Source organism: Heterodontus francisci, chromosome 30 (assembly GCF_036365525.1).
Source record: "Heterodontus francisci isolate sHetFra1 chromosome 30, sHetFra1.hap1, whole genome shotgun sequence".
NCBI classification, from domain to species: Eukaryota; Metazoa; Chordata; class Chondrichthyes; order Heterodontiformes; family Heterodontidae; genus Heterodontus; species Heterodontus francisci.
The window spans coordinates 42,684,418-42,710,145 of NC_090400.1; the positions used below are offsets into that span (position 1 = coordinate 42,684,418).

General features: G+C 45.3%; 1 protein-coding gene across 4 annotated transcripts in view; it reads right to left on the reverse strand.

The window, feature by feature from the left end:
• The window catches only part of LOC137346711 (serine-rich adhesin for platelets-like), a 109,387-nt gene extending 83,878 nt beyond the window's left edge, over window positions 1-25,509 (reverse strand). Inside the window, exons 1-5 of one of the 4 annotated variants that reach the window (XM_068010443.1) lie at window positions 25,336-25,509; window positions 22,126-24,446; window positions 16,073-16,229; window positions 4,466-4,529; window positions 810-1,269 (exon numbers count right to left, since the gene is read on the reverse strand). In XM_068010443.1, the coding sequence (XP_067866544.1) occupies window positions 1,172-1,269; window positions 4,466-4,529; window positions 16,073-16,229; window positions 22,126-24,431 (2,625 nt within the window). In that variant the 5' untranslated portion in view covers window positions 24,432-24,446; window positions 25,336-25,509 and the 3' untranslated portion in view covers window positions 810-1,171. Of the gene's footprint in view, window positions 1-809; window positions 1,270-4,465; window positions 4,530-16,072; window positions 16,230-22,125; window positions 24,447-25,305 lie in introns of those variants that run through there. The other 3 variants (XM_068010444.1, XM_068010442.1, XM_068010445.1) reach the window with 3 other exon arrangements.
• Between the last annotated feature and the right edge of the window lie 219 nt (window positions 25,510-25,728).

The window sequence follows — 25,728 nt, forward strand, 5'->3', positions numbered from 1 at the left end:
TGATCTTATAGAATGGCGCAGCAGGCTCGAGGGGCCAAATAGCCTAATCCTGCTCCTAGTTCATATGGGATCCTGTTGAAAAGAATGGCGCACACTGTGGAGTCAAAATTCAACTGAAAATCCTACTCCTGCTCAAAAAATCTGCCCTTGTCAATATCGGGGCCAACGTTTCAGATCAGTGGCCTTTCCTCAGAAATCAAGTTCAATATCAGGGTTCTGACGAAAAATCACTATCTGAAACATTAACTGTTTCTTTCTCAGATGTTGCATGATCTGTTGAATATTTCCAGCATTTTTTGTTTTTTATATTAAAATGCTAATGATACTGAAGAATCACACAAGTAGCCACAATAAGGAATATCAACCAAGGCAATCAGATAAAGTGAAGGCCGATATTAGCAATGCAAGACCTTACTGCTTTATGTAAGACATGAACAGGCAAACATTTCACTCAGTTATACAACTACATGTTTGCAATCTAATGCTTTTTTATATTTACAGTGACCGCATCTTTTTGGATGTAATAGTACAGATAATAATGTAGCAAAATGAGCCAATTCTACCAAATTAACCAGAATCACAGTGTTATAAAATAAATTCGTTCTTTTAACATTTTTCTGAGGTAAACTGCCCCCACACCCTGCCAGCCCCTTAACCCAAAAATAGCAAAAAGAAACGCATTCGTGGGAAAACACTAGTAGCAATTAACGTGATGCTGAAATATAGCTTATGTTGGTGAAATATTGGACTAATTTTGAGGAACTTCCAATACATGGTTCTCACATTATACTAACTTAGAAGGAGCTTTATTCTTGTCTGTCAGCTGTGGCTCAGTGGTAGCACTCTCACCTCTGAGTCAGATAGTTCTGCGTTTAAGCCCCACTTTATAGACTTGAACACATAATCTACATCAACACTCCAGTTCAGCTCGAAGGGAACATTGCACTGCTGGATATGCCATCTTTCTGATAAGGTGATAAACCAAGCCTGTGTCGACCCTCTCAGATGGAAGTAAAAGATCCTACAGCACTATTTGAACTTATCCTGGTGTCCCAATCAAATATTATTCCTCAAGCAACATCACTAAAACAGATTATCGGGTTATTTATTTCATTGCAGTTTGTGGGCAAATTGAATTCTGCAATTCCCTGTGCTACAATTTCAGTACAGTTCAAAAGTACTTCATTAGTTGTGAAATGCTTTGAGACATCCTGAGGTTGTGAAAGGTGCTATATAAATATGTTTCTTCTTTATCATCTGTGATAGTCCCTGGATCAAGAGGGTTAGAAATGTTAAAAGCAAGCCAAGCACCATTGCTGTTTCTAACACAAACTGACTATTAGATCAATCAATTTGCCTAACCTCACTTGAAATTCTGTTGTCATGGGATCAAATCCAAGTGGACTTGATATTGAGTTTGTCATGCTCACGCAAGGAAAATTTATGAACTATATAATGAACTTATGGAACAAACCCAAAACAGACACTTTAACTGCAAAACATGAAGAGGTCAGATGACCTTCTCTGTACAGCTAATACACATGGAAATTGCAAGAGCCCTGAGCCAATTTTTATGTCTGGACAAGCCTTGGAGAAGGCATTAAAATGTAAGTGACCCATTCTGCATTAATGGCTACTTCTCTCCAACATATTAGGTTAACAATGGCATCGCAGACTTAGTGACTTCAGATTCAAACTCAAAAGAATGGGCATGAAAAAGCTTCACTTTATCAAACTGGAATGATGAGTGACACCCAGACCCCATTATCTAACAATGGCCTCACCATCAGACAACATTTATGAGAACAATGAGACAGAAACTCTGGTTACACGACAGAAACCAGGACCAGGATTTTATCAGGGTGACGGGGGTCTTGATCTCCAGCAAAAGCACCAGCGAGAACCCATATCGTCCCTTTTGTGGGAGGCCCGCTGAATCGTGCCAATTAGGCACTTAACTGGACAGTGGCGGGCCTTCCACAAGATCAAGGACCCCGGCGACAGAGGTCCCAACCTCTGAGAGTTGCCGGCCAATCAGAGACCATCAGCTATTTAACTGATCAGCGGCACCACGGAGGTGGTGGCTGCTGTCAGTGGCGGTCCCAGGCCACATGTAGGTCAGGGCAGGAGGGGTCTTGTGGGGGAAGGCAGCAAGGGCAGCGGTGTGGCTCTCAGTGGGCGCACCCCCCCCCCCCCCCCCCCATTCCCAATACAGAGTCCCTCATCGGGCACTAAGTACCTTTTAATGAGGGACCTGCCCCCTGGAGCTGGCAAGCAATCCTCACGGTTTTTCTTGCCATGCTCCCTGTTCAGCAACAGGCCCACCTGCCGCTGGGCTAATTGTGGCGGTGGTAGGATGAGGCCCTCAATTGGGCATTAATTGCCCACTTAAGGGCTTCAATTGGCGGCGGGGCTGGAAGGCCATTTACAGGCCTTCCCACTCCAGACTTAATGTCAGCGGAGGCGGGAAGATGGCGCAGTTCCTCTGCCACCACCCCACCCGATTATGTGCTCTCCCTGCTTCCAAGCCCGCAGTAGGGGAGAGCATAAAACTCCCCCCCCCAGGTTTCTAATAAGGAGGCTAGTAAAAGCATATTCAGTGCAGACAAAGCCTGAAGGAGAAGATTGATTCCAACTATTCTTGCGAGGAGGAAGGACCCTGCCTAAGAGCACCATCTTTAAATTACAAGTAGCCAAAGACTGGAAGGGGCCCTGAACTCCATACATGAGAAATCAGACCAGGGTTTTTGCCATTGAACTGTGACTGAGAGATAACCAAAGAGGTCTGCAACAACAGATCCATCCTCCTCAATCTTCCAAGTTTTTTCTTCAGTGAAGCATAAAAAAGGAAAAAAACCAGGCCTGCACTGTGCCAAGTCTTCATCCCAGGAAAAAGCAAGGTTTATAGCGAACTCTTTTTAAAACCTAAACACATGTTATCTTTTAATCTTTATCTTTTCTTGTGTGTGTGCATCTGTATGTATGTGAGAGTGGGTGAAGTTGCATGTATTTTCGGGTGTTATATAATAAACATTTATCTTTCTTTTAAACTTATGAGAAAACCTGTTATTTGTCTGTTTGTTGACCATTAAAATACTCAGGGGTTAAAACATTTTTTAAAAACACACTGTCTTCAGTCAGTTGAGAGGTGAAAAGGGAAACCACCTCTATCATCTCCCACCTCTCCATACTGAAGTCTGATAGTCACAATCTTTGTTCAATATGCCAGGCCATAAATGGCAAACCATTTCCAAATGGGCAGCAATTAATTCTGTCACCTCTCCCTCCATTCTACCACCATCTGCATATATGTAAAAGTGACCCTCTTATCAATTGAATCATATTGTTAGAAAGTGCAAGGGTCTGTGCTCTTTGACATATTTATACTTCTGGAATGCAGCCGACTGCAGATGTATAGTCCTTTCTCCAAAGGCAAATCAACCTATCTAGGGTAAACCAACAGCACTGTAAACATGAAAATGCAGGTCTTCAAAGTTACCATTGGGTTTCAAAGGACAACAGCATTACAGGGGCCAGCTGCTTAAAAAAGGGGCTTAAAAAAAATACCTCATGGACATTGCTCATTTGAAGTAGGTCAAAGGTCATGTAAAATATAAATGCAACACAAACAGCTTGCATTTATACAGTGTGTTTAATGTTAAAAAGCACCACTTTTTTGCATGCTATGCTATCTTAGACTGTAAGTAACATCAAGAATTTTCTGCTTACAAACTAAAAATACTTCTTTGCAGACAAATGCCTGTTATCATAAAGATGACTGTCAAAATGCAGCAAAAAAATGTCAGCGCATAACGGCACACTGGCCAGTCTGGAGTGTGGGTCACATGTCGCGTGGCTAACAGTAAATAATGGATGAGTTTGGGGAAGTCTGCAAAGCAGGAAGGGGAAAATCAAATATATGATACAAATTCAATATTTAGAAACATTCTATTTTGAAGATATTTGGAAAATTTCTTCAAATTTTACATGTTTGGCATCACGTTTTGACAGCTACCGATGAATTATTTTCATGTCAAATAATCAACAGTAGTGAAGTGGGTTAAACTTATGCTCCCTACATTGGTCTAGTGGGTTAAAGCACTGCCTGTATTAAAACTATGCTACACAGACTGGGATATCCCAGGTTTCATTCCCTGAGTTAGCAGATCTCAACACTTCCAGGATAAGGGAGTAAGAAAATCAGCCAGCATTCTCATTGCTGATTGCTAACTAGAAAATCCTGCTGGAAAGTCAGATGGGTGTAGGTTTGGTCTCGGATGTCATGGTCTCCATGATCAAATAACCACATATTGGTGGCTGGACAGGTGAAGTACTGGAGAGCTGCTGTCAGCTTAACCCCAGTATGAGCTAGCACCCACAGGGACAGAGTACAGAAGTCTTGGGCAGGTGGATAATAAAACAAAAAAGAAGTCACACTTTTATCACCATTTGGTGTTGGCCTTACCTTCAAACGTTTCAAAAAGATAATCAGCAAAAGCCTCCGAAAAGGAAACCAGAACACTTTGTGCCTACAATGGAAGCAGACAATTTTGAAATTATTTTCGGGTTCATACCAATATCACATTTGGATCTGTCCCAAACCCCTGAATAATGTAGCAGTGTTGAAAAATAAAATTAAGGAATTGATTTTTGCTTCTGAGCAGGAACACAGCTGAGCAACCAAGCAAGCAGACGGCGAGTCCAGGAATAGTAGCAGGGAGGCTCGTCTGATTTTAATGGCTTGGCCTTATTAGTGTGCCGCTTGCTGACTTCCTGACCAGAATTGCTGCCTGGCCATTAAAATGGAGCAGATTGGAGGCTGCCTGCTGGGACAGGTGGCAGCAGTACCTTGCACAAGAGAAGTGGATTGTCGGGGCTTGGCTGGGTAATCGTGTTTTGGTTGAGGGGTAGAAATCCTGGGGCAGCAGAGGCCCACAGTTTCCTTGTGTGGCCTGGAGGAGCACTTGGAGAGAAGCAGTGGGAGAGGAGAACATTCAGAAAGTGCACCAGAATCTCGGAGTTTCGGAGAGGAGCAGCGGGAGAGGAGCGTGAGGTTAGGAGGCATATCAGAAATCGAAAAGTGATGTCACAATCAACAGAGAGCGCGGGGAAACAGAAAGCAGGCCGGGGTGAGTATACCAGTAGGCTTTTAACTTAATCTAAGTTAATCAAATATAAAATAAGACTTGATCGATTCATTAGTATCAAAACTAAAAACTAAGGCGGATTTTATAATTTACCATATATAGAGAGAGAGAGAGAAGGACCAGCAGGGAGGGTACTGGTTCAAATTAGGAGCTGGGTAATTAAAATGTTTTCAATTGTGGTAGCGTGACAGTAAGTGTTATAATAAGAGTATAAACACAGAGCAGGACTAGAAGTATTAATTACAATTGATTGTTTAAACAGGTACTTTTAGTTTAATTTAAATCAAACATAGCATCAAAGATCCAAATATGTAACATCCAAATTAATTAATTAAATAGAATAGAGATGGCTGGACAGGCGATGTGTTGCAGCTGTAGTATGTGGGAGCTGGTGGAGGCCGGTGCAATCCACGATGACCACAGCTGCAGCAGAGGACCTGCGGCTCAGAATCGATGAACTGGAGTCTGAGCTGCGGACACTGTGACACATCGGGGAAGGGAGAGTTACCTGGACACTGTGTTTCAGGAGACCCTTTAGATTAATTATATCAAATTTGGACCGTGCTCAGGGACAGGAGGGTATGACTGCGAGTGAGGATGGTATGGGGATCCAGAATTTAGCTTTGGAGGAGCCTCATCCAGTGCCCTTATCCAATAGGTATGAGGTTCTTGCTCCCAGTGTGGATGAGGGCACAGACTGCAGGGAGGATGAGCAAACTGACCACAGCACCGTGACTCAGAGTGCCATTCAAGTGGGGGAAGAAAAGAGAAATGTAGTAGTAATAGGGGATAGCATAGTTAGAGGAATAGATACTGTTCTCTTCAGCAAAGATAGAGAGTCCCGAAGGCTGTGTTGCCGACCTGGTGCCAAGGTTAAGGACATCTCTTCTGGGCTGGAGAGGAACTTGGGAGTGGGAGGGGAAGGATCCAGTTGTCATGGTCCACATAGGTACCAACGACATAGGCAGGACGAGGAAAGAGGGTCTGCTGAGGGACTATGAGCAGCTTGGGGCTAAATTGAAAAGCAGAACCTCAAAGGTAGTAATCTCGGGATTACTACCTGAGCCACGTGCAAATTGGCATAGGGTAAATAAGATTAGAGAGCTAAACGTGTGGCTCAAAGATTGGCGTGGGAGAAATGGGCTCTGATTCATGGGGTATTGGCACCAGTACTGGGGAAGGAGAGAGCTGTTCCGTAGAGACGGGCTTCATTTGAACCATGCTGGGACCAGTGTCCTGGCAAATCGTATAACTAGGGTTGTAGATAGGACTTTAAACTAATTAGTGGGGGGGAGGGTTCAATTGAAGGGAAGTTTTAAAAAATCAAGAAGAAACGAGATAGCAGAGGTGCGGCATAGTGAAGAGGCGAACAGTAATCAAAGTGTGACAGGAAGGGGCAGAAAATATAAGCAGAAGAGTGCAGCAGAAATTAGAACCAGAATGAGTAATAATGGTAAAAAGTCAAAGCTTAAGGCTCTTTATCTGAATGCACGCAGCATTTGTAACAAGATAGATGAGTTGACGGCACAAATAGAAATAAATGAATATGACTTGATAGCTAATACAGAGACGTGGTTGCAGGGTGACCAAGACTGGGAACTCAATATTCAAGGGTATTCAACATTCTGGAAAAATAAGCAAAAAGGAAAAGGAGGTGGGTAGTTTTGTTGATAAAGTTATCAGTGTGGTGGTGAGTAGTGATATAGGTGCAATAGATAGTGATGTGGAATCAGTTTGGGTGGAAACAAGGAATAGCAAGGGGAAGAAGTCATGGGTGGGAGTTAGTCAAGAGGCCCCAGAAGAGTTGCCTCACTGTAGGAAAAAGTATAAATCGGGAAATAACAGAGGCGTGTAAGAAGGGCACTACAATTGTCATGGGTGATTTTAATCTGCATATTGACTGGACAAATCAGATTGGCAAAGGTAACATGGAAGACAAATTTGTAGAGTGCATCAGGGATTGTTACTTAGAGCAATACGTTGCAGAACCTACCAGGGAACAGGCTATTTTAGATCTAGTAATGTATAATGAGGTAGGATTAATAAGAGATATCGTAGTTAAGGATCCTCTAGGGGGTAGTGATCACAACATGGTAGAATTTCAAATTCAGTTTGAGGGTGCACAACTTGGGTCTCAAACCAGTGTCCTCAACTTAAACAAGGGCAATTACGGAGTCATGAAGAAAGAGTTGTCTAAAACGGGCTGGGAAAATAGACGAAGGGGAAGGTCTGTGGATGAGCAGTGGCAGAGATTTAAGCAGATATTTCATAACATTCAGCAAAATTTTATCCCGGTCAAAAAGGACTCGACGAGAAGGAAGAACCAGCCATGGTTAACAAAGGCAGTCAAGGAGAGTAGCCAATCAAAAACTAAGGCATACAAAGTGGCGGAAAGTAGTGATAGGACAGAGGATTGGTAATTTTTTAGGGAATGAGGATGAGGATGACTAAAAAGCAAATAAAGAGGGAGAAAATTGATTTTGAAAGTAAATTGGCAAGAAATATAAAAACAAACAGCAAGACCTTCTACGGGTATATAAAAAGAGAGTAGCTAAAGTGAGTGTGGGACCCTTGGAGGATGCGACTGGAGAATTGATAACATGGAACAGAGAAGTGGCAGATAATTTAAACCAATATTTTGCATCAGTCTTCACGTTGGAGGACACTATAAACATCCCACAGATATCAGATAAGCAAAGAGCTAATGGGAGGAAAGATCTTGTAACAATCTCTATCACGAGGGACAAAGTATTTGACAAACAAATGGGACCAAAGGCTGACAAATCACCAGGACTTGATGGCCTGCATCCAAGGGTTTTAAAGGAAGTGGCTGCAGAGATAGTGGAGGCATTGGTCGAAATATTCCAGAACTCACTGGAGGGTCCCAGCGGATTGGAAAACCGCTAATGTGACACCCCTGTTCAAGAAGGGACGGAGACAAAAAGCAGGAAACTATAGGCCACATCGGTTGTTGGGAAAATGCTAGAGTCCATTATTAAGGAAAAAATAGCAGGACATTTAGAAAAGCTTAACCCAATCAAACAGAGTCAGCACGTTTTGTGAAAGGGAAATCATGTTTGACAAATTTTCTAGAGTTCTTTGAGGATATAACAAGCAGAGTTGATAAAGGGGAACCAGTTAATGGAGTGTATTTGGATTTCCAGAAGGCATTCCATAGGATGCCACATAAAAGATAGGAGCTCACGGTATTGGGGGTAATGTATTAGCATGGATTGAGGATTGGTTAACTCACAGAAACCAGAGAGTTGGGATTAATGAGTCTTTTTCAGGTTGGAAAAACGTAACTAGTGGAGTGCCACAAGGATCAGTCCTAGGGTCTCAATTATTTACTATCTATATTAATGACTTGGGGGCGGGGGCAGAGTGTAATATATCAAAATGTGCTGACGACACAAAAATAGGTGGGAGGGCATGTTGTGATGAGGACATAAGGAATCTGCAAGGGGATATAGATAGATTGAGTGAGTGGGCAAAAACCTGGCAGATGGACTTTAATGTCGGAAAGCATGAGGACATGCACTTTGGGAGGAAGAATCAAAAGGCAGAATATTATTTAAATGGAGTGAGACTCCAAAAAAGTGCAGCACAGAGAGATCTGGGTGTTCTTGTGCATGAAACACAAAAAGGTACCTTTCAGGTACAGCAAGTAATTAAGAAGGCAAATGGAATTTTGGCCTTTACTGCTAGGGGGTTGGAGTTTAAAAATAGGGAAGTCTTTTACAACTGTACAGGGTGTTGGTGAGGCCGCACCTGGAGTACTGTGTACAGTTTTGGTCCCTGTATTTAAGAAAGGATAAACTGGCATGGTAGGTAGTTCAATAGAGATTCACTAGGCTGATTCCGGGGAGTTGAGGAAAATGGCTGAGCAGAGTGGGATCACTGTATGTGGCAAGGCTAGGAAGTCTGAACTCCTAAGGCTAGTGGACAACCATTTTTTCCCTTGAATCTGAAGAAGCAGAAAGAGGGTTAGAAGCAGACTCCAAAAAGGTATTGTTAGCAAAGATACAACTGGAACAGAGGAAACTTGAATTTGAGGAAAGAGAGAGGGAGAAAGAGAGAGCCTTCCAGAAGGAACATGAAGAGAAAGAGAGGAGAGAGAGAAAGAGAGAGAAGACAGGAGAAGGAACGAGAGAGGAGAAAGAGAAAGAACATTCCAGAAAGAATGTGAAGAAAGAGAGCTGAAGCAACTTGAGTTAACTAGGGGGCGACAGAGTAACCCCAGTGAAAGCATGGCCAATATGGAGGAGCGTAATTCAGGGCTGGGTACAACATTGTTAAAACTAGCTCAACTAATTACAAAATTCAATGAGGAGGATGTAGAAGTGTTTTTTGTGTCCTTTGAGAAACTGGCAAGGCAGCTAAAATGGCCAACTAAAACCAAGCCTCTTTTACTAGAAAGCAAGCTAACTGGAAAAGCCCATGAGGTTTATTCCCTGTTGCCAGGTTAGAGTTCATCAAATTATGAACTGACAAAAATGCTATCCTCGGAGCATATGAATTAGTACCCAAAGTGTATCACCAAAAGTTTAGAACCCTCAAGAAGGAAGCTAATCAGACTTATCTGGAGTTTGAAAGAAGTAAGCAGCTGGCTTTTGACCAGTGGCTGAGGGCTCTTAAAGTACAGCTCTGCTATGAGAATCTCAGAGAAGTAATTCTGTTAGAAGAATTTAAAAACTCTCATTTTCCATAAAGACCCATGTAGAGGAGCAGCGGGTCCAGAGAGCCTGGCAAGCGGCCGTTCTGGCCGATGAGTTTGCTTTAATTGATAAGTCGGTTTCCCAGGGGAGAACCTTTCCTAGTCACCCCCACAAATCTGAAAAGGATAAAGGGTGGGAAGGTGATAGGAGCCCAAGCAGTCCTGGGAGAGAAAGAAAAGCAGGAGACACAGGGGGCCCTCCTCTAGCCAAAAAGGAAGGTGCTGTGAGCAAGAGTGAGACACGGAGACCTGTGTGCTTCCATTGTAATAAGGCAGGACATCTAAAAGCTGACTGCTGGAAATTAAAGGGAAAACCTGTAGGGTTAATCAGGGCACTCACGCTTAGTGAAGACTGGAACCTGATGGAAAGCACAGCAGAACAAGCTGTGGCTTTAACTACAGTAAGAGTGCAATCCAGGAAGCTTACTACTGCAAGTGCAGGAAAATTTAATAATATTCCTGAGGGCTGTCAGGGTTTTGTGTCTGAAGGGAAAGTAACTCCATACCGTCAAGTGGGGCAAGCAAGCCCATAGTAGTTCTCAGGGACACAGGGGCCAGTAGATCCCTTTTACTGGGAAAAGGCCTGACCTTTCCCCCAGAGAGTGCAGTGAACACCAGAATAGTGGTGAATGGTATTGGAGGGCAGTGTATGCCTGTACCTGTACACCAGGTGCACCTGGGGTGCGACCTAGATTTGGGACCGATGACCGTAGGGATTGTCCCTAGTTTGCCTGTGGACGGGGTTGACTGGCTCCTAGGTAATGATCTGTCGGGGTGAAGGTGGAAGCCCCCCAGTAGTGAAAGAAAGACCGTAGGAGGTCAGAGAGACAGGGCCGTGGCAGGAGACGGACCCCTGCAGTTTCCCTGAACGTGTAGTCGATCAGGCCACGGTCAAACCAGCTCCCCCAGAGAAGACTGTATTGGCACTGTAGGTAGATGACCATGAGGATTTCCCCTAGCTGAGGCTCAGCGAGCCGACCCAGTATTGCGAGAGTTACCACAGGCTGCCCAGTCTGAAAGTGAAGCAGAGTCCCTGATTGCTACTATTTAAAGAATGAGGTACTGATGAGGAAATGGAGTTCTCCTCACAGACCTGAGAGCAAGGAGTAGACAGTAGTTCACCAGTTAGTGGTGCTACAGAGGTACCGGAGAGAAATATTAAGAAGGGACCACGAAACTACAGTGGCTGTACATGCCGGTGTACAAAAGACCAAATCCTGCATAAGACAGCAGTGTGACAGGTCAAAACTCCACAAAGATATGGTGGAGTACTGCAGGAGTTGCCACATGTGACAGGTTGAGGGGAAATACCAACCTCCAGTGAAACCTGCACCCCTAAGTTCTGTACCGGTGTTAGTAGGACCCTCTAGCAGGGGGCTGGTGAACTATAAGGGAACCCCGCTGAGAAAAAAAGGGACAGGCAAGCACAAGGCTGGCAAAGGTTTAGAAAGAGAAGGGGAAAAAGTGACCAAGAGGGCAGGTTAAAGGAATAAAAGCAAAATACTGCGGATGCTGGAAATCTGAAACAAAAACAAGAAATGCTGGATTCACTCAGCAGGTCTGGCAGCATCTGTGGAAAGAGAAGCAGAGTTAACGTTTCGGGTCAGTGACCCTTCTTCGGAACTGACAAATATTAGAAAAGTCACAGATTATAAACAAGTGAGGTGGGGGTTGGGCAACAGATAACAAAGGAGAAGGTGCAGATTGGACCAGGCCACATAGCTGACCAAAAGGTCACGGAGCAAAGGCAAACAATATGTTAATGGTGTGTTGAAAGACAAAGCATTACTACAGATTAGGTGTGAATATAATGAATAATGAACATCAGCAAGTGCAAACCTGAAGAAAAACAACCTGAAAAAAACAGTGGGTAAGCAAACTGAACAAACTAAGATGAAATGAAATAAATGCAAAAAAAGATTGTAAAAAATGTAAAAAGGAATGCAAAAAAAAAAGGAAGAAAAAATAACTAAAAATGACTAAAAATGAAAGTAAAGTGGGGGGCTGTCATGCTCTGAAATTATTGAACTCAATGTTCAGTCCGGCAGGCTGTAGTGTGCCTAATCGGTAGATGAGATGCTGTTCCTCGAGCTTGCGTTGATGTTCACTGGAACACTGCAGCAATCCCAGGACAGAGATGTGAGCATGAGAGCAGGGGGGAGTGTTGAAATGGCAAGCAACCGGAAGCTCAGGGTCCTGCTTGCGGACTGAGCGGAGATGTTCCGCAAAGCGGTCACCCAGTCTGCGCTTGGTCTCCCCAATGTAGAGGAGACCACACTGTGAGCAGCGAATACAGTATACTACATTGAAAGAAGTACAAGTAAATCGCTGCTTCACCTGAAAGGAGTGTTTGGGGCCTGGGATAGTGAGGAGAGAGGAGGTAAATGGGCAGGTATTACACCTCCTGCGATTGCAAGGGAAGGTGCCCTGGGACGGGGACGAGGTGGTGGGGGTAATGGAGGAGTGGACCAGGGTGTCGCGGAGGGAACGATCCCTTCGGAATGCTGACAGGGGAAGGGAGGGGAAGATGCGACTGGTAGTGGCATCACGCTGGAGGTGGCGAAAATGGCGGAGGATGATCCTTTGGATATGGAGGCTGGTGGGATGAAAGGTGAGGACAAGGGGAACCCTGTCAAGGTTCTGGGAGGGAGGGGAAGGGGTGAGGGTAGAGGTGCGGGGAATGGGTCGGACACGGTTGAGGGCCCTGTCAACCACAGTGGAGGGAAATCCTCGGTTGAGGAAAAAGGAGGTCATATCAGAAGCACCGTCATGGAAGGTAGCATCATCAGAGCAGATGCGTCGGAGACGGAGAAACTGGGAGAATGGAATGGAGTCCTTACAGGAGGTAGGGTGTGAAGAAGTGTAGTCGAGGTAGCTGTGGGAGTCAGTGGGCTTATAATGGATATTGGTAGACAACCTATCCCCAGAGATGGAGACAGAGAAGTCGAGGAAGGGAAGGGAAGTGTCAGAGATGGACCATGTAAAGGTGAGAGAAGGGTGGAAATTGGAAGCAAAGTTGATAAAGTTTTCTAGTTCGGGGCGGGAGCAGGAAACGGCACCGATACAGTCATCAATGTACCGGAAAAAGAGTTGGGGGAGGGGGCCTGAGTAGGACTGGAACAAAGAATGCTCGACATATCCCACAAAAAGACAGGCATAACTAGGACCCATGCGGGTACCCATAGCGACACCTTTTACTTGAAGGAAATGCATGGAGTTGAAGGAGAAGTTGTTCAATGTGAGAACAAGTTCAGCCAGGCGGAGGAGGGTGTTGGTGGATGGGGACTGGTTGGGCCACTGTTCCAGGAAGAAGCGGAGAGCCCTCAAACCATCCTGGTGGGGGATGGAGGTGTAGAGCGATTGGACGTCCATAGTGAAGAGGAGGCGGTTGGGACCAGGAAACTGGAAATTGTCAAAATGACGTAGGGCGTCAGAAGAGTCACGGATGTAGGTGGGAAGAGACTGGACCAGCGGAGAAAAGATAGAGTCTAGATAGGAAGAAATAAGTTCAGTTGGGCAGGAGCAGGCTGACACAATGGGTCTGCCGGGACAGTCCCGTTTGTGGATTTTGGGAAGGAGGTAGAAGCGGGCTGTCCGGGGTTGCGGGACTATGAGGTTGGAAGCTGTAGAGGGAAGATCTCCAGAGGAGATGAGGTCAGTGACAGTCCTTTGGACAGTGGCTTGATGTTCGGTGGTGGGGTCATGGTCCAGAGGGAGGTAGGAAGAGGTGTCTGTGAGTTGGCGTTGAGCTTCTGCAAGGTAGAGGTCGGTACGCCATACAACAACAGCACCACCCTTGTCTGCAGGTTTGATGACCATGTCGGGGTTAGACCTGAGAGAACGGAGTGCCTCAAGTTCAGAGGGGGACAGGTTAGAGTGAGTGAGGGGGGCAGAGAAATTGAGACGACCAATGTCTCGCCGACAGTTTTCAATGAAGAGATCAAGAGCGGGTAAGAGGCCAGGGTGAGGGGTCCAGGTAGAGGGAGAATGCTGGAGGCGGGTGAATGGGTCTGCTGGTCGGGGGGAGGACTCCTGGTCGAAGAAGTGAGCCCGGAGGCGGAGGCGACGGAAGAAGAGCTCAACGTCATGCCGAGCGCGAAATTCATTGAGGTGGGGGCGTAAGGGGATAAAACTGAGACCTTTGCTGAGTACAGAACGCTCAGCATCAGAGAGGGGGAGGTCAGAGGGTATAGTGAATACACGGCAAGAGGTCAGATCAGAAGGGGTGGGGTCAGAGGGAAGTGAAGCGGAAGGAGGATCTGGAGGGGCATTAGTCCCCATCAGCTGCTGGAGCTTGTGTTCCTTAACACCTGAAAGGAAGAAAAAAAGTTTTTTGTTAATGCGTCGGATGAGACGTAAGATGAGATGAAACTGCGGAGTAGAACAGATTTGAGATAAGGTGAGACGGTGCTGCTGGAGAGCAGGTTAAAGGAAGTCCGGGAGGAATTCCGGATGAAAACCCCTACTGGCCAATCAGCCAACCCCGAAAAATTTGAAAAGTTAGACCCCACATCCTCCTATGTAAATGCAGATACTAGAAGCACCCCACCAGAGTTGATAACAGCATTTACAGGAACCTGCAGAGACAAAGAAAGACTCTAGCGGGCAAAGAAACTGTGAGGTGATGCCTCACCTAATCGAAGTGCCACAGGGAAGTGCAGTAGAGTCTGCACAAATACGTGCGGGCAGAAGTGTCCTCTGGGACAAAGGCGAGATTAACAAAGAATCCTCCCCCATAGTCAGAACCAAAGAGAACCATCCATCCCCCAAAGTCAAAAGCTTTTGCATGACTCAGCAAAGCAATGAGAATTCAGGATAGACCCGCTTACTACTGACTCTCCTGAAAAAAAATTACCTCAGCAAGAACAAAGACCCTAGGTAGACATGGAAATGGGCAAATGGAAGAGAAACTTCCCCATAAAAGAACATGTTTACTAGGATGCCAAAAAGGGGGAGGGGCGGTTTTAATAAGTTTCATGATTTGTGAATGAATGAGAAATGCATGTTTTTTTTTCTGTATCATATTTTCTCTTGACCCTTTTAATGAAATTCGCCTTTTCTCAAATCACATTTCATTCCGCTGGGTGTGGCGGTGTCATGCTAACCCTTCACCTGTGAAGAATGAGGCACATTAATTTTGTCATGAACATTGATTTTAACCTGTTACTGGAGTGAAGAAAGGACTTGTTAAAAAGATCAGCCATGGCTGGAAATTACATTTGCATAGTAACAGACGGTGATTAGAAGGACAAAGGACCGTTCCCTGACACATTCAACACACAAAGGTAAAAGCAAAATACTGCAGACGCTGGAAATCTGAAATAAAAACAAGAAATGCTGGAAATACTCAGCAGGTCTGGCAGCATCTGCGGAGAGAGAAGCAGAGTTAACGTTTCAGGTCAGTGACTCTTCATCAGAACCTTGATCACCAGGTATTGTGTGTAAGAGGTGCATTCCAGAGACTGCTAAGGTGATACAATCCAAGATGTGGTCAGACCCAGTTAGACACATGACTAATCTGCTTGGAAACCTGGCTTTTTCTGAATTGTACAGTTTGAAGTCAGAAAGACTTTTGCTCCTGGACTGAGAAGATCTCTCCTGTCTGCTCCCATCTCTTTCTCACAAGCCTCTGAATCTAATGAAGACACATGAACCCCAAGACAGAAAAGTCTCCTACAGCAACAAAAAGCAAAATCTACCTACAATCAAGGACTCTAGTGAGCTCGAAGAACCATCACAAAAACTTTCCAGATATTGCCTCATATTTTTCCACTTTATTTCTTCTGCTCTGTTCTGTCTCTATCTGCATGAGTATATCGTGAATGCATGCTAGCGTGTATCCGTAGGCGTTAACCAAATTAGAGCTTAAGTTTAATATATTTCAAATTTTTCTTCTTTCAACCTAAGAAAACCTGTTTGTGCTCGTTTCTTTGCCTTATATTTGGAAAGCGGTGAACAATGATTTATCAAGGGGGAGCTAAAACATAGTGTGTTTAAAATTAAACCCTGTTACAGTAAGACCAGGTGAAGGCTGAGAGGGACCCCTCGACACCTTCTCATCCGATCGTAACAATGGTGACATTTTCTTTTTGAAACAAAAATTCACATCAAATCATATAGGATATTCCACTAGAATAGTTGGTAGGAATTAGACTCATCTGGACTCAGATTTGTTGCTGACAAACTGGATCTGATTTAAGTGCTTTACCAAGCTAAGCATCACGTTTCCATTGGTGCTCAGCAGCCAATCTCTGAACTGCAACCGAAGGTTTTCTCTTCTCTTCTCTTGCTTGTCCACACGAATTTTCTCCTGTCGCTCCCTCTCCTTTTGCCTCAGCTTTGTTTCTGCTTTAAGAGTGGAAAGTCTGCAATGTAAAAGTCATTATTAATATTTTCAGGTTACAATCCTCTGAATATAGTCTTCGATACCGATTTAACTGGAGACTCAAAGAGGGGTTTCACGGTCCTCCAACCTTTGTAATCCCTTTTGAGTTCCTCAACGTTCTCTGGGGTTAGCAGTGTAGCATTGAGCTTCCATATCCCCCTGCCAACCCACTGGTCGTCCTGAAAGTGAAAGTCAGCCAGTAAGAGGCAATGGTCGGAGAAGAACACCGGCTTGACATCGGTGGATCTGACCGTGACAGCATGGGACACAAACAGGAAGCCAATCCTGGAACGGGCAGACCCATCCGTTCTGGACCATGTGTATCTACGCTGCACTCCATCTGCAGGTTTGCTGAAGACGTCGTGCAGTTTGGCATCTTTTACTGTTTCCATTAGGAATCTGGACGTAGCGTCCAATTTGCTGTCGTCTCTGCCGGATCATCCAGTTGCATCGATGACGCAGTTGAAGTCACCGCCTAGGATGACCAGCCTGGACGTCGCCAGCAGCAGTGGGAGCTGCTGGAAGACGGTCAGCCGCTCACTGCATTGAACCGGGGCGTACACGTTGATCAACCGCAGTGGAGCACTGTTGTACATTACATCTGTTAAGAGGAGGCGACCGCCCACCACCTCCTTAACTTCGGAGATGGTGAAGTTACCTCCCTGCAGCAGAATACTCAGGTCAGAGGAACGGGAATCATTACCCCCTGACCAGATCGATGGCCCATGCGACCATCATCGCAACCATTGCCTGTAGGTGCTGAGGTGTGGTATTCCACACTCCTGCAGAAACAGTAGGTCGGCTTTGACCTTGGCAAGGTAATCCAAGGTTGAAACACATCGCGTAGTGGATTTAAGGCTACGCACATTAATTGAAGCAATCCTTATACCCATTTTTAAAGTTAGTTGTTGCTTCCCATACCATTTGTCCTTGCTAGTCCCAGTCCTTCAGTATGTTCCTGCATACCCATAGTGTACGCAAGCTGTTTCATGATAGTTGGGCTCAGAAACCCCTCCTGGTTTCTCATGCAGGGTTTGTTACACTGGGGTGACATCGGGGGGCGGGGGGGGGGGTCTTGTAGGCAGCAAGGATGGGGCTGTCCTCTGCTGTTCCCCTCTGTTCCTCCTCAAAAACATCACTTCTCCCGGCTTCCCGGAGCTGGGGGGGCGGGGGGGGGGGGGGGCGCCAGACGTGTTGTTGCTCTCAGTGTCCCGGAGCTGGGATGCGCCGCGCATGTCGCTAGGTTTGGCGCTTTGGGTTTGGGGTGCGCCGCCCCATCACAGCTTCCAGTGCCCGGGGGCTGGGGGGCTTTATCTTCCAGCTCCTTTGAGTTCTGCCGCCTCTTTTGAAGGTGCCGTCGTTCCGGCACTTCCTCGTCCAGTGAAGAGGAGCTGCTGTAGTCTGTCTCAGACGGTAGCCTCCTCTTGCCACTGGTTTGGGTGATGGCCTGTTCCGCTTTTGGAGGTTTTTTCTTTGTGGTTTTCCTTTGTACCACTTGCCACTGACCTGTTTGTCCAACTGCTGCCTCCTCCTCCATTGATTCTGTCTGTGGAGGAGGGGTTTCCGGGCGCAGGGTAGGTGCTGGGTCGCTGGTTTCAGCTGCCTCCCCTTTCTTCTCCTTCTCAGGTAGACTTTCCTCACTGTGGAGAAGGTTGCTTGTCTCCTTTCCAGCCTTCGTCGTTCCTTCTCCCGGCCTTTTCTTGGACCTAGCCGCCTGAGCATAACTGAGGCAGCGTTTGGGGCAGGTTTTGTAGAGGTGGCCTGCCTCACTGCACAAGTTGCAACACTTACTCTGCTTACAGTCCTTGGTCTGATGGCTTTCTTTCTTGCAGACAACCGTACTGCAGTTAGCTGCCATGTGACCAGACTTGCCACAGGTGTGACAAACTCTGGGCTGCCCGGCGTAGACCAAGAAGCCTCGACTTCCCCCCGATAGCGAAGCTGGAGGGAGGATGGATGATGGCTCCATTGGCATCGACCTTCAAGGTCACCTTGACCTGCCACTTGCTGGTCCAAATCCCAAATGGGTCCTTGACATCAATGCTACTGTTGGCCGCCTTGACGTACCTGGCGAGAAAGGTGAGTACATCCACCACCGGAACATGGGGGTTGTAGAGGTGAATTGTCACCACCCGGCCACGTTGTGCCGGAAGCTTGAAGAGTGGCTCCGCTTTGAGGATGGACAGTGGCGCCAGGTTCCCTAAATCCCTCTGAACATCGACATTTAACAGTTTCACACCATTTAAACATATTCTGCTTTTCTATTATTCCTACTAAATGAATAAGCTCACACTTCCCCACATTATACTTAACCTGCTTTCTCTCCTGTTGTGTGTCATCTTCTCCTGCAAGGAAGAGGTCAGAATACCATTGGCTGAGTCAGTGTGATGCTTGCCATTGTTGATTAGCTGGGGATATGTGTAGAAAATGAAAGGTGCCTGTGCAGCTGCTATGCTTTGAAAGTGTGTGTGGGTGTGGTGTAGGGCTGAAGTTTTAAACAGCCACAAAGACAAGACCAGAGGTGGATGGGCCTGCAATTTCCCAGCACAAGCCGGCGTGCCAGCATGTTCCCACCTACGCGCTATTTTAGAAGTTGATGGTTCGGGGTGGGGTTGTGGGGGTAGGCAGATAGCCAATTAACGCCCTTAAAGGTCCTATAATGGGCAGAATGCAGACGCTGACTGGAATTTTCCAGTTGGTAGTCAGGCCATCACTGAAGCCAAATCTTGGTCGATGAATGGAGACAGCTTCCCAGCAGCATACCAGGTGGGGCCAGCGCTCCATATAACATTTTTAACTCCCCGACCACCCCCCAAGATAGCAGTCTGACAGCTGTTTCCAGTATAAACTTAAAAGCTCTTCAGAGGGCACCTCCATCCTGAGACGCGCTCTCTCTCCTATCTAAATCAGCAGCTCTCACCTCTGATGGTGCAGCTGCCAATCTCTTAAGGCTGGAGGACCTTCTATTGGCCCTCCCAGTCTTGCGTGCCTGCCTACCAACCATTAATTGGACGGCGAGTACACGCCCTGGTCACAAATTAGACAGCTGGCCAAAAATCAAGTCGACCCTCAGGTGCCAATGCGATGCTGGTTCAGGACTTAGAAAAGTAACCGAAGTCGGGGTCCTGACCCCAAAACAAAAATCCTACTCGTAGTGTCAGGCTATTAGGAGTGAGTCCTGAGAGTAAGGGTGTGGTGCTACATCAGTGATGGAGGTGCGGTGCAATGAGCAGTGATGTGTGTGTGAGATGTGATCTGCAGATGCATTCACTCACTTTGATCATTCGAGTGAGGACATTAAACCTCTTTTGGTACTGCTGCCAGGTCCATGGTGCTGCACTCTGGGCATTGACTACTGTTGTGTTATACTTCCACTCTCTTAGGGTAAATGTGGAGGACTTCTTGCCCTTCGCTGGAAACATGGCCTCCATCCTGCCTTCAACTTCCCGGCACAGTACGCTCAGGATGGCATCGCTGAATCTCAGAACTCTCTCCTTTCCTTACAGCAACGTGACTTCTCTTTGAGTGTCCAAAACCAATTATCCAGCAGCCTGCAGTGCATTGCTGGAGCTTTCCTTTTATAGGCACTCTGACTTTAAATAGGCAACATCTGTCTGGAACATGGAGCCGGTTTTTACTCCGGCGACAGGGGTCCCTGGGTGGGCCGTAAGGTGGGGGAAGACCCCGCCTTGGCCCTCCACTGGATGCCCGATGCAATCTCACAGTGGACAGCCAATTAACTGCCTGTTGTTGGGGATGCCGTCCCTTTAACGGATGAGCTCCCGCCTCCAGAGCTGCCAGCCCTGCAGTATTGGCAGTGCCACTGGAAGCAGTGGCAACTGCCAGTATTGCAGGAGGCCTGCAGTACTGAAGAATGGAAAAGACCCCAGGACAGGTGATTGGGTCGGGATGCTTTGGCCAGTCATGCAGGCCCCAGCGACTAGGTGGTGGTGGGTGGGGGGGGGGAGGGATGGTAAGGGTGGGAGGGGGGGTGGAGGGAGTCTTGCCAGGGAGACGGCAGTCGCCACCAGCAGTGACCCCCACCCTGACACCGTGAGGAGGCTGTCAGGTCTCACATTCAATTGTCTCCGGCCCCTCCATCCTCCGCAAAATTGAAGTAGAAGTGGGAAGAGTCCTTTCCCACCCCGACAAAGTGGCAGGGGGCCTAAACAACGTTGGGAATGGTACCCTTGCCATGTTGTGTGCCCGCCCTATTCCCCAACCTCAGTTCACATCGCCAAGAGCAGGATAAAATATTGCCCATGCTTTCTAATGAACACAACCCAGCCCCCTGGAATGCACAGAGGTAGCCTGCATCGATATGGACACCAGGACTGCATGGGGTCTGCACCTTTTGATGCCACAATCATGGAAATGAGGTGGGTAAATCAATTTTCTGTTTTCCCCACATTGTTTCCAACAGGCGTAGGCATGCTGTGAACCGCCGCCCCCATGCCTGAAAATTGAGGTGATTGGATTTTGCGACCATTCATTTTCAAAGTGCAAGATTGCCTGTTCTTCACTGAATGCTCCTGCTCTCCTTTGACAATGCTTTGATTAGCCCTAGCTATTTCCCTTTATGTTGACTTCCACTCTTCTTTCATACTCCCTCTTAGCCTTCCTAAGCTCTGTTTTTTGTTTCTATATATTTCTCATGGGGTTTTTCTATATTCTCTCCCTTATATTTATCAGAGATACAATCTAGTCTTCTCAGCGATTTTACAAACAATGTGTCTTGGCACCTATCCCATTTGAACATTTAATGATATACCAGTAAGATATTTCAGATTTTTATTGCCTATTTGTTTGCAATCAGTGACAAAACATGGGCATATAATATCTGCATTGTGGAATAATGTTAAGCTCAGTATTATTTCCTTTCAGAACTTGAGTAAATGTTTAATTTCACTTTACTGTGGTGTTTATGCTGTACAATTCATTCACTTCTGCCATGAAATAACTGACATATTACACACCCAACTCACACCAATGTTAAGATGTATAATGGAATTGGAATTCAGTTAAATCAGAACAAGGCTGATCCAAATTTAATCTGATATAATGATGTGAGCCTAGAAACTGAGCTGCATAATACCCATTTCTCTGGTTCTACATAGCATACTCAGGCCCCAAATAGCTGTATGAAGAGAAGGCACAATTCTGGACCGAAGTGCGCCACCTGCCATATTGGGTAAGAACAAACAAGAGGTACCTTTTCCTACATGTGAAACAGGCATTTGTCCCTTTGCATCTGCAAATAAGTGGTCAAACACCTGCTTGAGTTCCCTGCTCCAATATTGATGTGCCCCGAGGCAGCCAGTGCCAGCATGGGCTTCACTCAGGGAAATCAGCCCTACAGATCTCCTGCAACAAAGAAGACATAACTTGTGGAGTCAGGAGCAGGGGTGCATCTCTCAACTCCACATTGAAGCATCTGATTTTTGCTCCTGACCTGCCAACACACTCTTCCCAATAACAACACTGCCCCTCCTGACTGCTGATCGTTCACCACGGCCCAACCTGATCTCCCAGACTCCCAGATCTGATCTTCAATCTCCCTCTTGAACCTCCACCAGTCCTAATCTCCCTCCTCCAGGCCCCACTACTCCCGATCACCCAACTCCCAAGCCTGACCCGAGGCCTGTGTTGTCTTGCTACCTCCCCCTCACCAGCTCAATCTATAGAAATATTTACCTGAGGCCCTGATGTCTTACTAATTACAATGTCAAGGCCCAATATCAGCATACCCTCAACCCCCCGAGCACTCCCTAATTTCTAGGCAGTGATCCATAAAGGTGGTTGGAAGAAATCTATGACGAAACATCTGCAGCTTAATAATCTACAGCAAATAGGTACTTTGAAAAGCAATATCCTGCCTGTTATCTTTGATGTCAACATGAGTTTTCAGCTGTTTCACCACATGCTTCAAGCCAAGTATATATGGATCTTCTTCTGGGAAGCTGCAGTACTGTGGATTATTCCTTATCAGATATTGTGCCAGGAAATTAATGGGGTTAAAGTAAGGATGTGGTGCCTCCAACACAGTCAAACTTTTTTTTTCAACTTCCATTAGCAGCTTCTCTAGTCCCAGAATCAGGGTAGGCAACAACTTTTCCAGTAGGTATATACGGGTCTGCACTGTCACTTTATTTTCATTAAACCATTCCTTTGTCAACAAATCCATTGGGACCTTCTTTTCTAAAATAGCTTTTTCAGGTCTGCGCTTTTTGAGAAAGATTGACTTCTGGTCCTGTAATTTTAGCACACGCTTTGCTACTTTTCGTTCAAACATTCTCTTCCAAAGTAATTTGTCTCCTTCGCTGTCATCATCTTCCTTTGTATCATCTAGTGAAAAACCTTCAATTACTGCAGTCTGAAAAGAAGCTCTTTTACTTTGCAATCTACCTTTAGGCACAGATGGATCATACATTACAGAACCAAAAGGTTCTGTGTCAGTTTCATCCAGCACATCCTCAAAGATTTTCTTTTCAGTAGGAGCCTTACTGCCATATTGATCTGTTACAGTTTCTGCAATTGAGACCCTTCTCTTTACAAGTTGATGAAAATGGTTACTGCCATCTTCATCTGTTACACCCAAAACTGTTTCAGTTTCAAGTGAAAAACTTCTCTTTGTAGCTTGATGAAAAATTGTGTGGTGATCTTCAGTTGTTATTTTTCCAGTTGCAAGAGAAGCACTTCCTTTTGACAATTGATGAAAAGTGCGACTGCCATCCTCATCTGATACATCAATTACTTCAGTTCTAATAGAGATTTTGCTCTGTGAAGCTCCATCAATTTGTTTCCTGCCACCTTCATCTGCTACACCCAGAACTGTTCCACTTGCAAGAGAAACACTTCTCCGTGAAGCTCCATAACTGGGTTTCCTGCTACCTTCATCTGCTACACCCGCAACTGTTCCACTTGCAAGAGAAACACTTCTCCGTGAAGCTCCATAACTGGGTTTCCTGCTACCTTCATCTGCTACACCCGCAACTGCTCCAATTGCAAGAGAAGCATTTCTCTGTGAAGCTCCATAACTCGGTTCCTTGCCATCTTCATCTGTTACACCCAAAGGTGTTCCAATTGCAAGAGAAACACTTCTCTGTGAAGCTCCATAACTCGGTTCCTTGCCATCTTCATCTGTTACACCCAAAGGTGTTCCACTTGCGAGAGAAACACTTCTCTGAGAAGCTCCATAACTCGGCTCCTTGCCATCTTCATCTGATACACCCAAAGGTGTTCCACTTGCGAGAGAAACACTTCTCTTAGAAGCTCCATAACTTGGTTTCCTGCTATCTTCATCTGTTACACCCAAAGGTGTTCCACTTGCGAGAGAAACACTTCTCTGAGAAGCTCCATAACTTGGTTTCCTGCTATCTTCATCTGTTACACCCAAAGGTGTTCCACTTGCGAGAGAAAAACTTCTCTGTGAAGCTCCATAACTTGGTTTCCTGCTATCTTCATCTGATACACCCAAAGGTGTTCCACTTGCGAGAGAAACACTTCTCTGTGAAGCTCCATAACTTGGTTTCCTGCTATCTTTAACTGTTACACCCAAAGGTGTTCCACTTGCGAGAGAAACACTTCTCTGAGAAGCTCCATAACTTGGTTTCCTGCTATCTTCATCTGTTACACCCAAAGGTGTTCCACTTGCGAGAGAAAAACTTCTCTGAGAAGCTCCATAACTTGGTTTCCTGCTATCTTCATCTGTTACACCCAAAGGTGTTCCACTTGCGAGAGAAACACTTCTCTGAGAAGCTCCATAATTTGGTTTCTTGCTATCTTCATCTGTTACACCCGAAGGTGTTCCACTTGCAGGAGAAACACTTCTCCGAGAAGTTCCATAACTTGGTTTCTTGCTATCTTCATCTGTTACACCCAAAGGTGCTCCACTTGCAAGAGAAACACTTCTCTGAGAAGCTCCATAACTTGGTTTCCTGCTATCTTCATCTGCTACACTCGCAGGTGTTCCACTTGCAAGAGAAGCACTTCGCTTTGAAGCTCTGTGCATTTTTTCACTGCCATCTTCATTTACTTTACCTTCAGTAGTAGCTTGAGTGGGATCTTTCTCATTATACGTTGCTGTAGTCTGAGAATTGTTTTCACTTGTGATGATCCCTTGATCTACATCTGTATCTAACACAGCTTTAGAAGTTTCTTCATCTTCAGGATTGGTAGCCATGATTTACTTTATTTGCTGAAATAAACATTCATTGTGTTATTATAACAGGTGTTAACTCCGCTACCTTGCAGCACAAACGTTAACTGATTTTAGGTATTTGCAATGCCTCGTGCAAAATATTAACACCTAAATGTTAAGTAATCTTACTTGATTTATCACCTGAAATTACATTCTAATAAAGCACATTAATAAAATAATTCACTATTAGTGGCACAATATTATATACCATGCAATAAACTCACAATTCCCATCTATTTTTAATTTGAACTAGATTATTCATTTTATATACATCATCAATACTTGCAAGAGAGTGTGTGTGTGTGTGTGTGTGTGCGGTGTAACACGTGACAATGTTATTCCGTTAACGCAGTTTAATAGGTTGCCAGAATTTTTAAACCATGGATTATATTAAACTACTGGTTAATTTAAAGCTAATTTTACAACAAATGCAAGTGCTGATGAAAGGTCACAGACCTGTAACATTAACTCTGCTTTTCTCTACACAGATGCTGCCAGACCTGCTGAGTATTTCCAGCACTTTGTTTTTATTCTAAAACAAAATATCGGCAATTTTATTTTAAGTGAAAGTCATTGAGATTATGGTAAAAGAAGGCTTGTAAACAGGATGGCTACAGCTGTTACAGTACATTACTAAATAATCTTGACGATAACATCCAATAATTAACGCATAAAGTATTGTTAATTTCCCACCAATTTCTCTGGAAAGTTTTAACTGGTGAAAAGTGTTCCCTCTGCTTCATATGTATTCCCTGACACAAGTATCGGAAAGTACAATACTGCGTACTTGTCTCTATCCAACAGGATCTTGTTTTTATTAAATTTGATCTAAATTCAACTCGTATAAACTGATTACCTCTCTGTTTTACTGCAAAAGTACCTGCACCTCTTTCGTAAGAATAGTGTCTGTCCAACTTCTGTGTTTGCGTTTAAGAGTTGCTAAGCAATAGGGAAAACGTTTCCATGTTTCCTTCCGGTAAGCTTCACCAGTTAGCGGAAGACTGCGCTTTGTACAGCTTGAGTGCAGTTTTGTTTAAAAGTCCGCTCAAACCGATACCGACCGCATTTGAGCCGCTGTATCGGGCGTCGTCTGCATTCAAATGCGTCATAAACGATGGGGGTGCAGACTGACAGCATCACCACACGCTGATAGGGATCCTTGGTATCCTGTTGCCAGGGTGGGGGTGGGGATTACAAATAAATTAAGACATATTGCTTGTCAGTAAACAGGAATAAAGGAATCTGATCTCTATTGCACTTTGCAAAATGTAAAATTTGA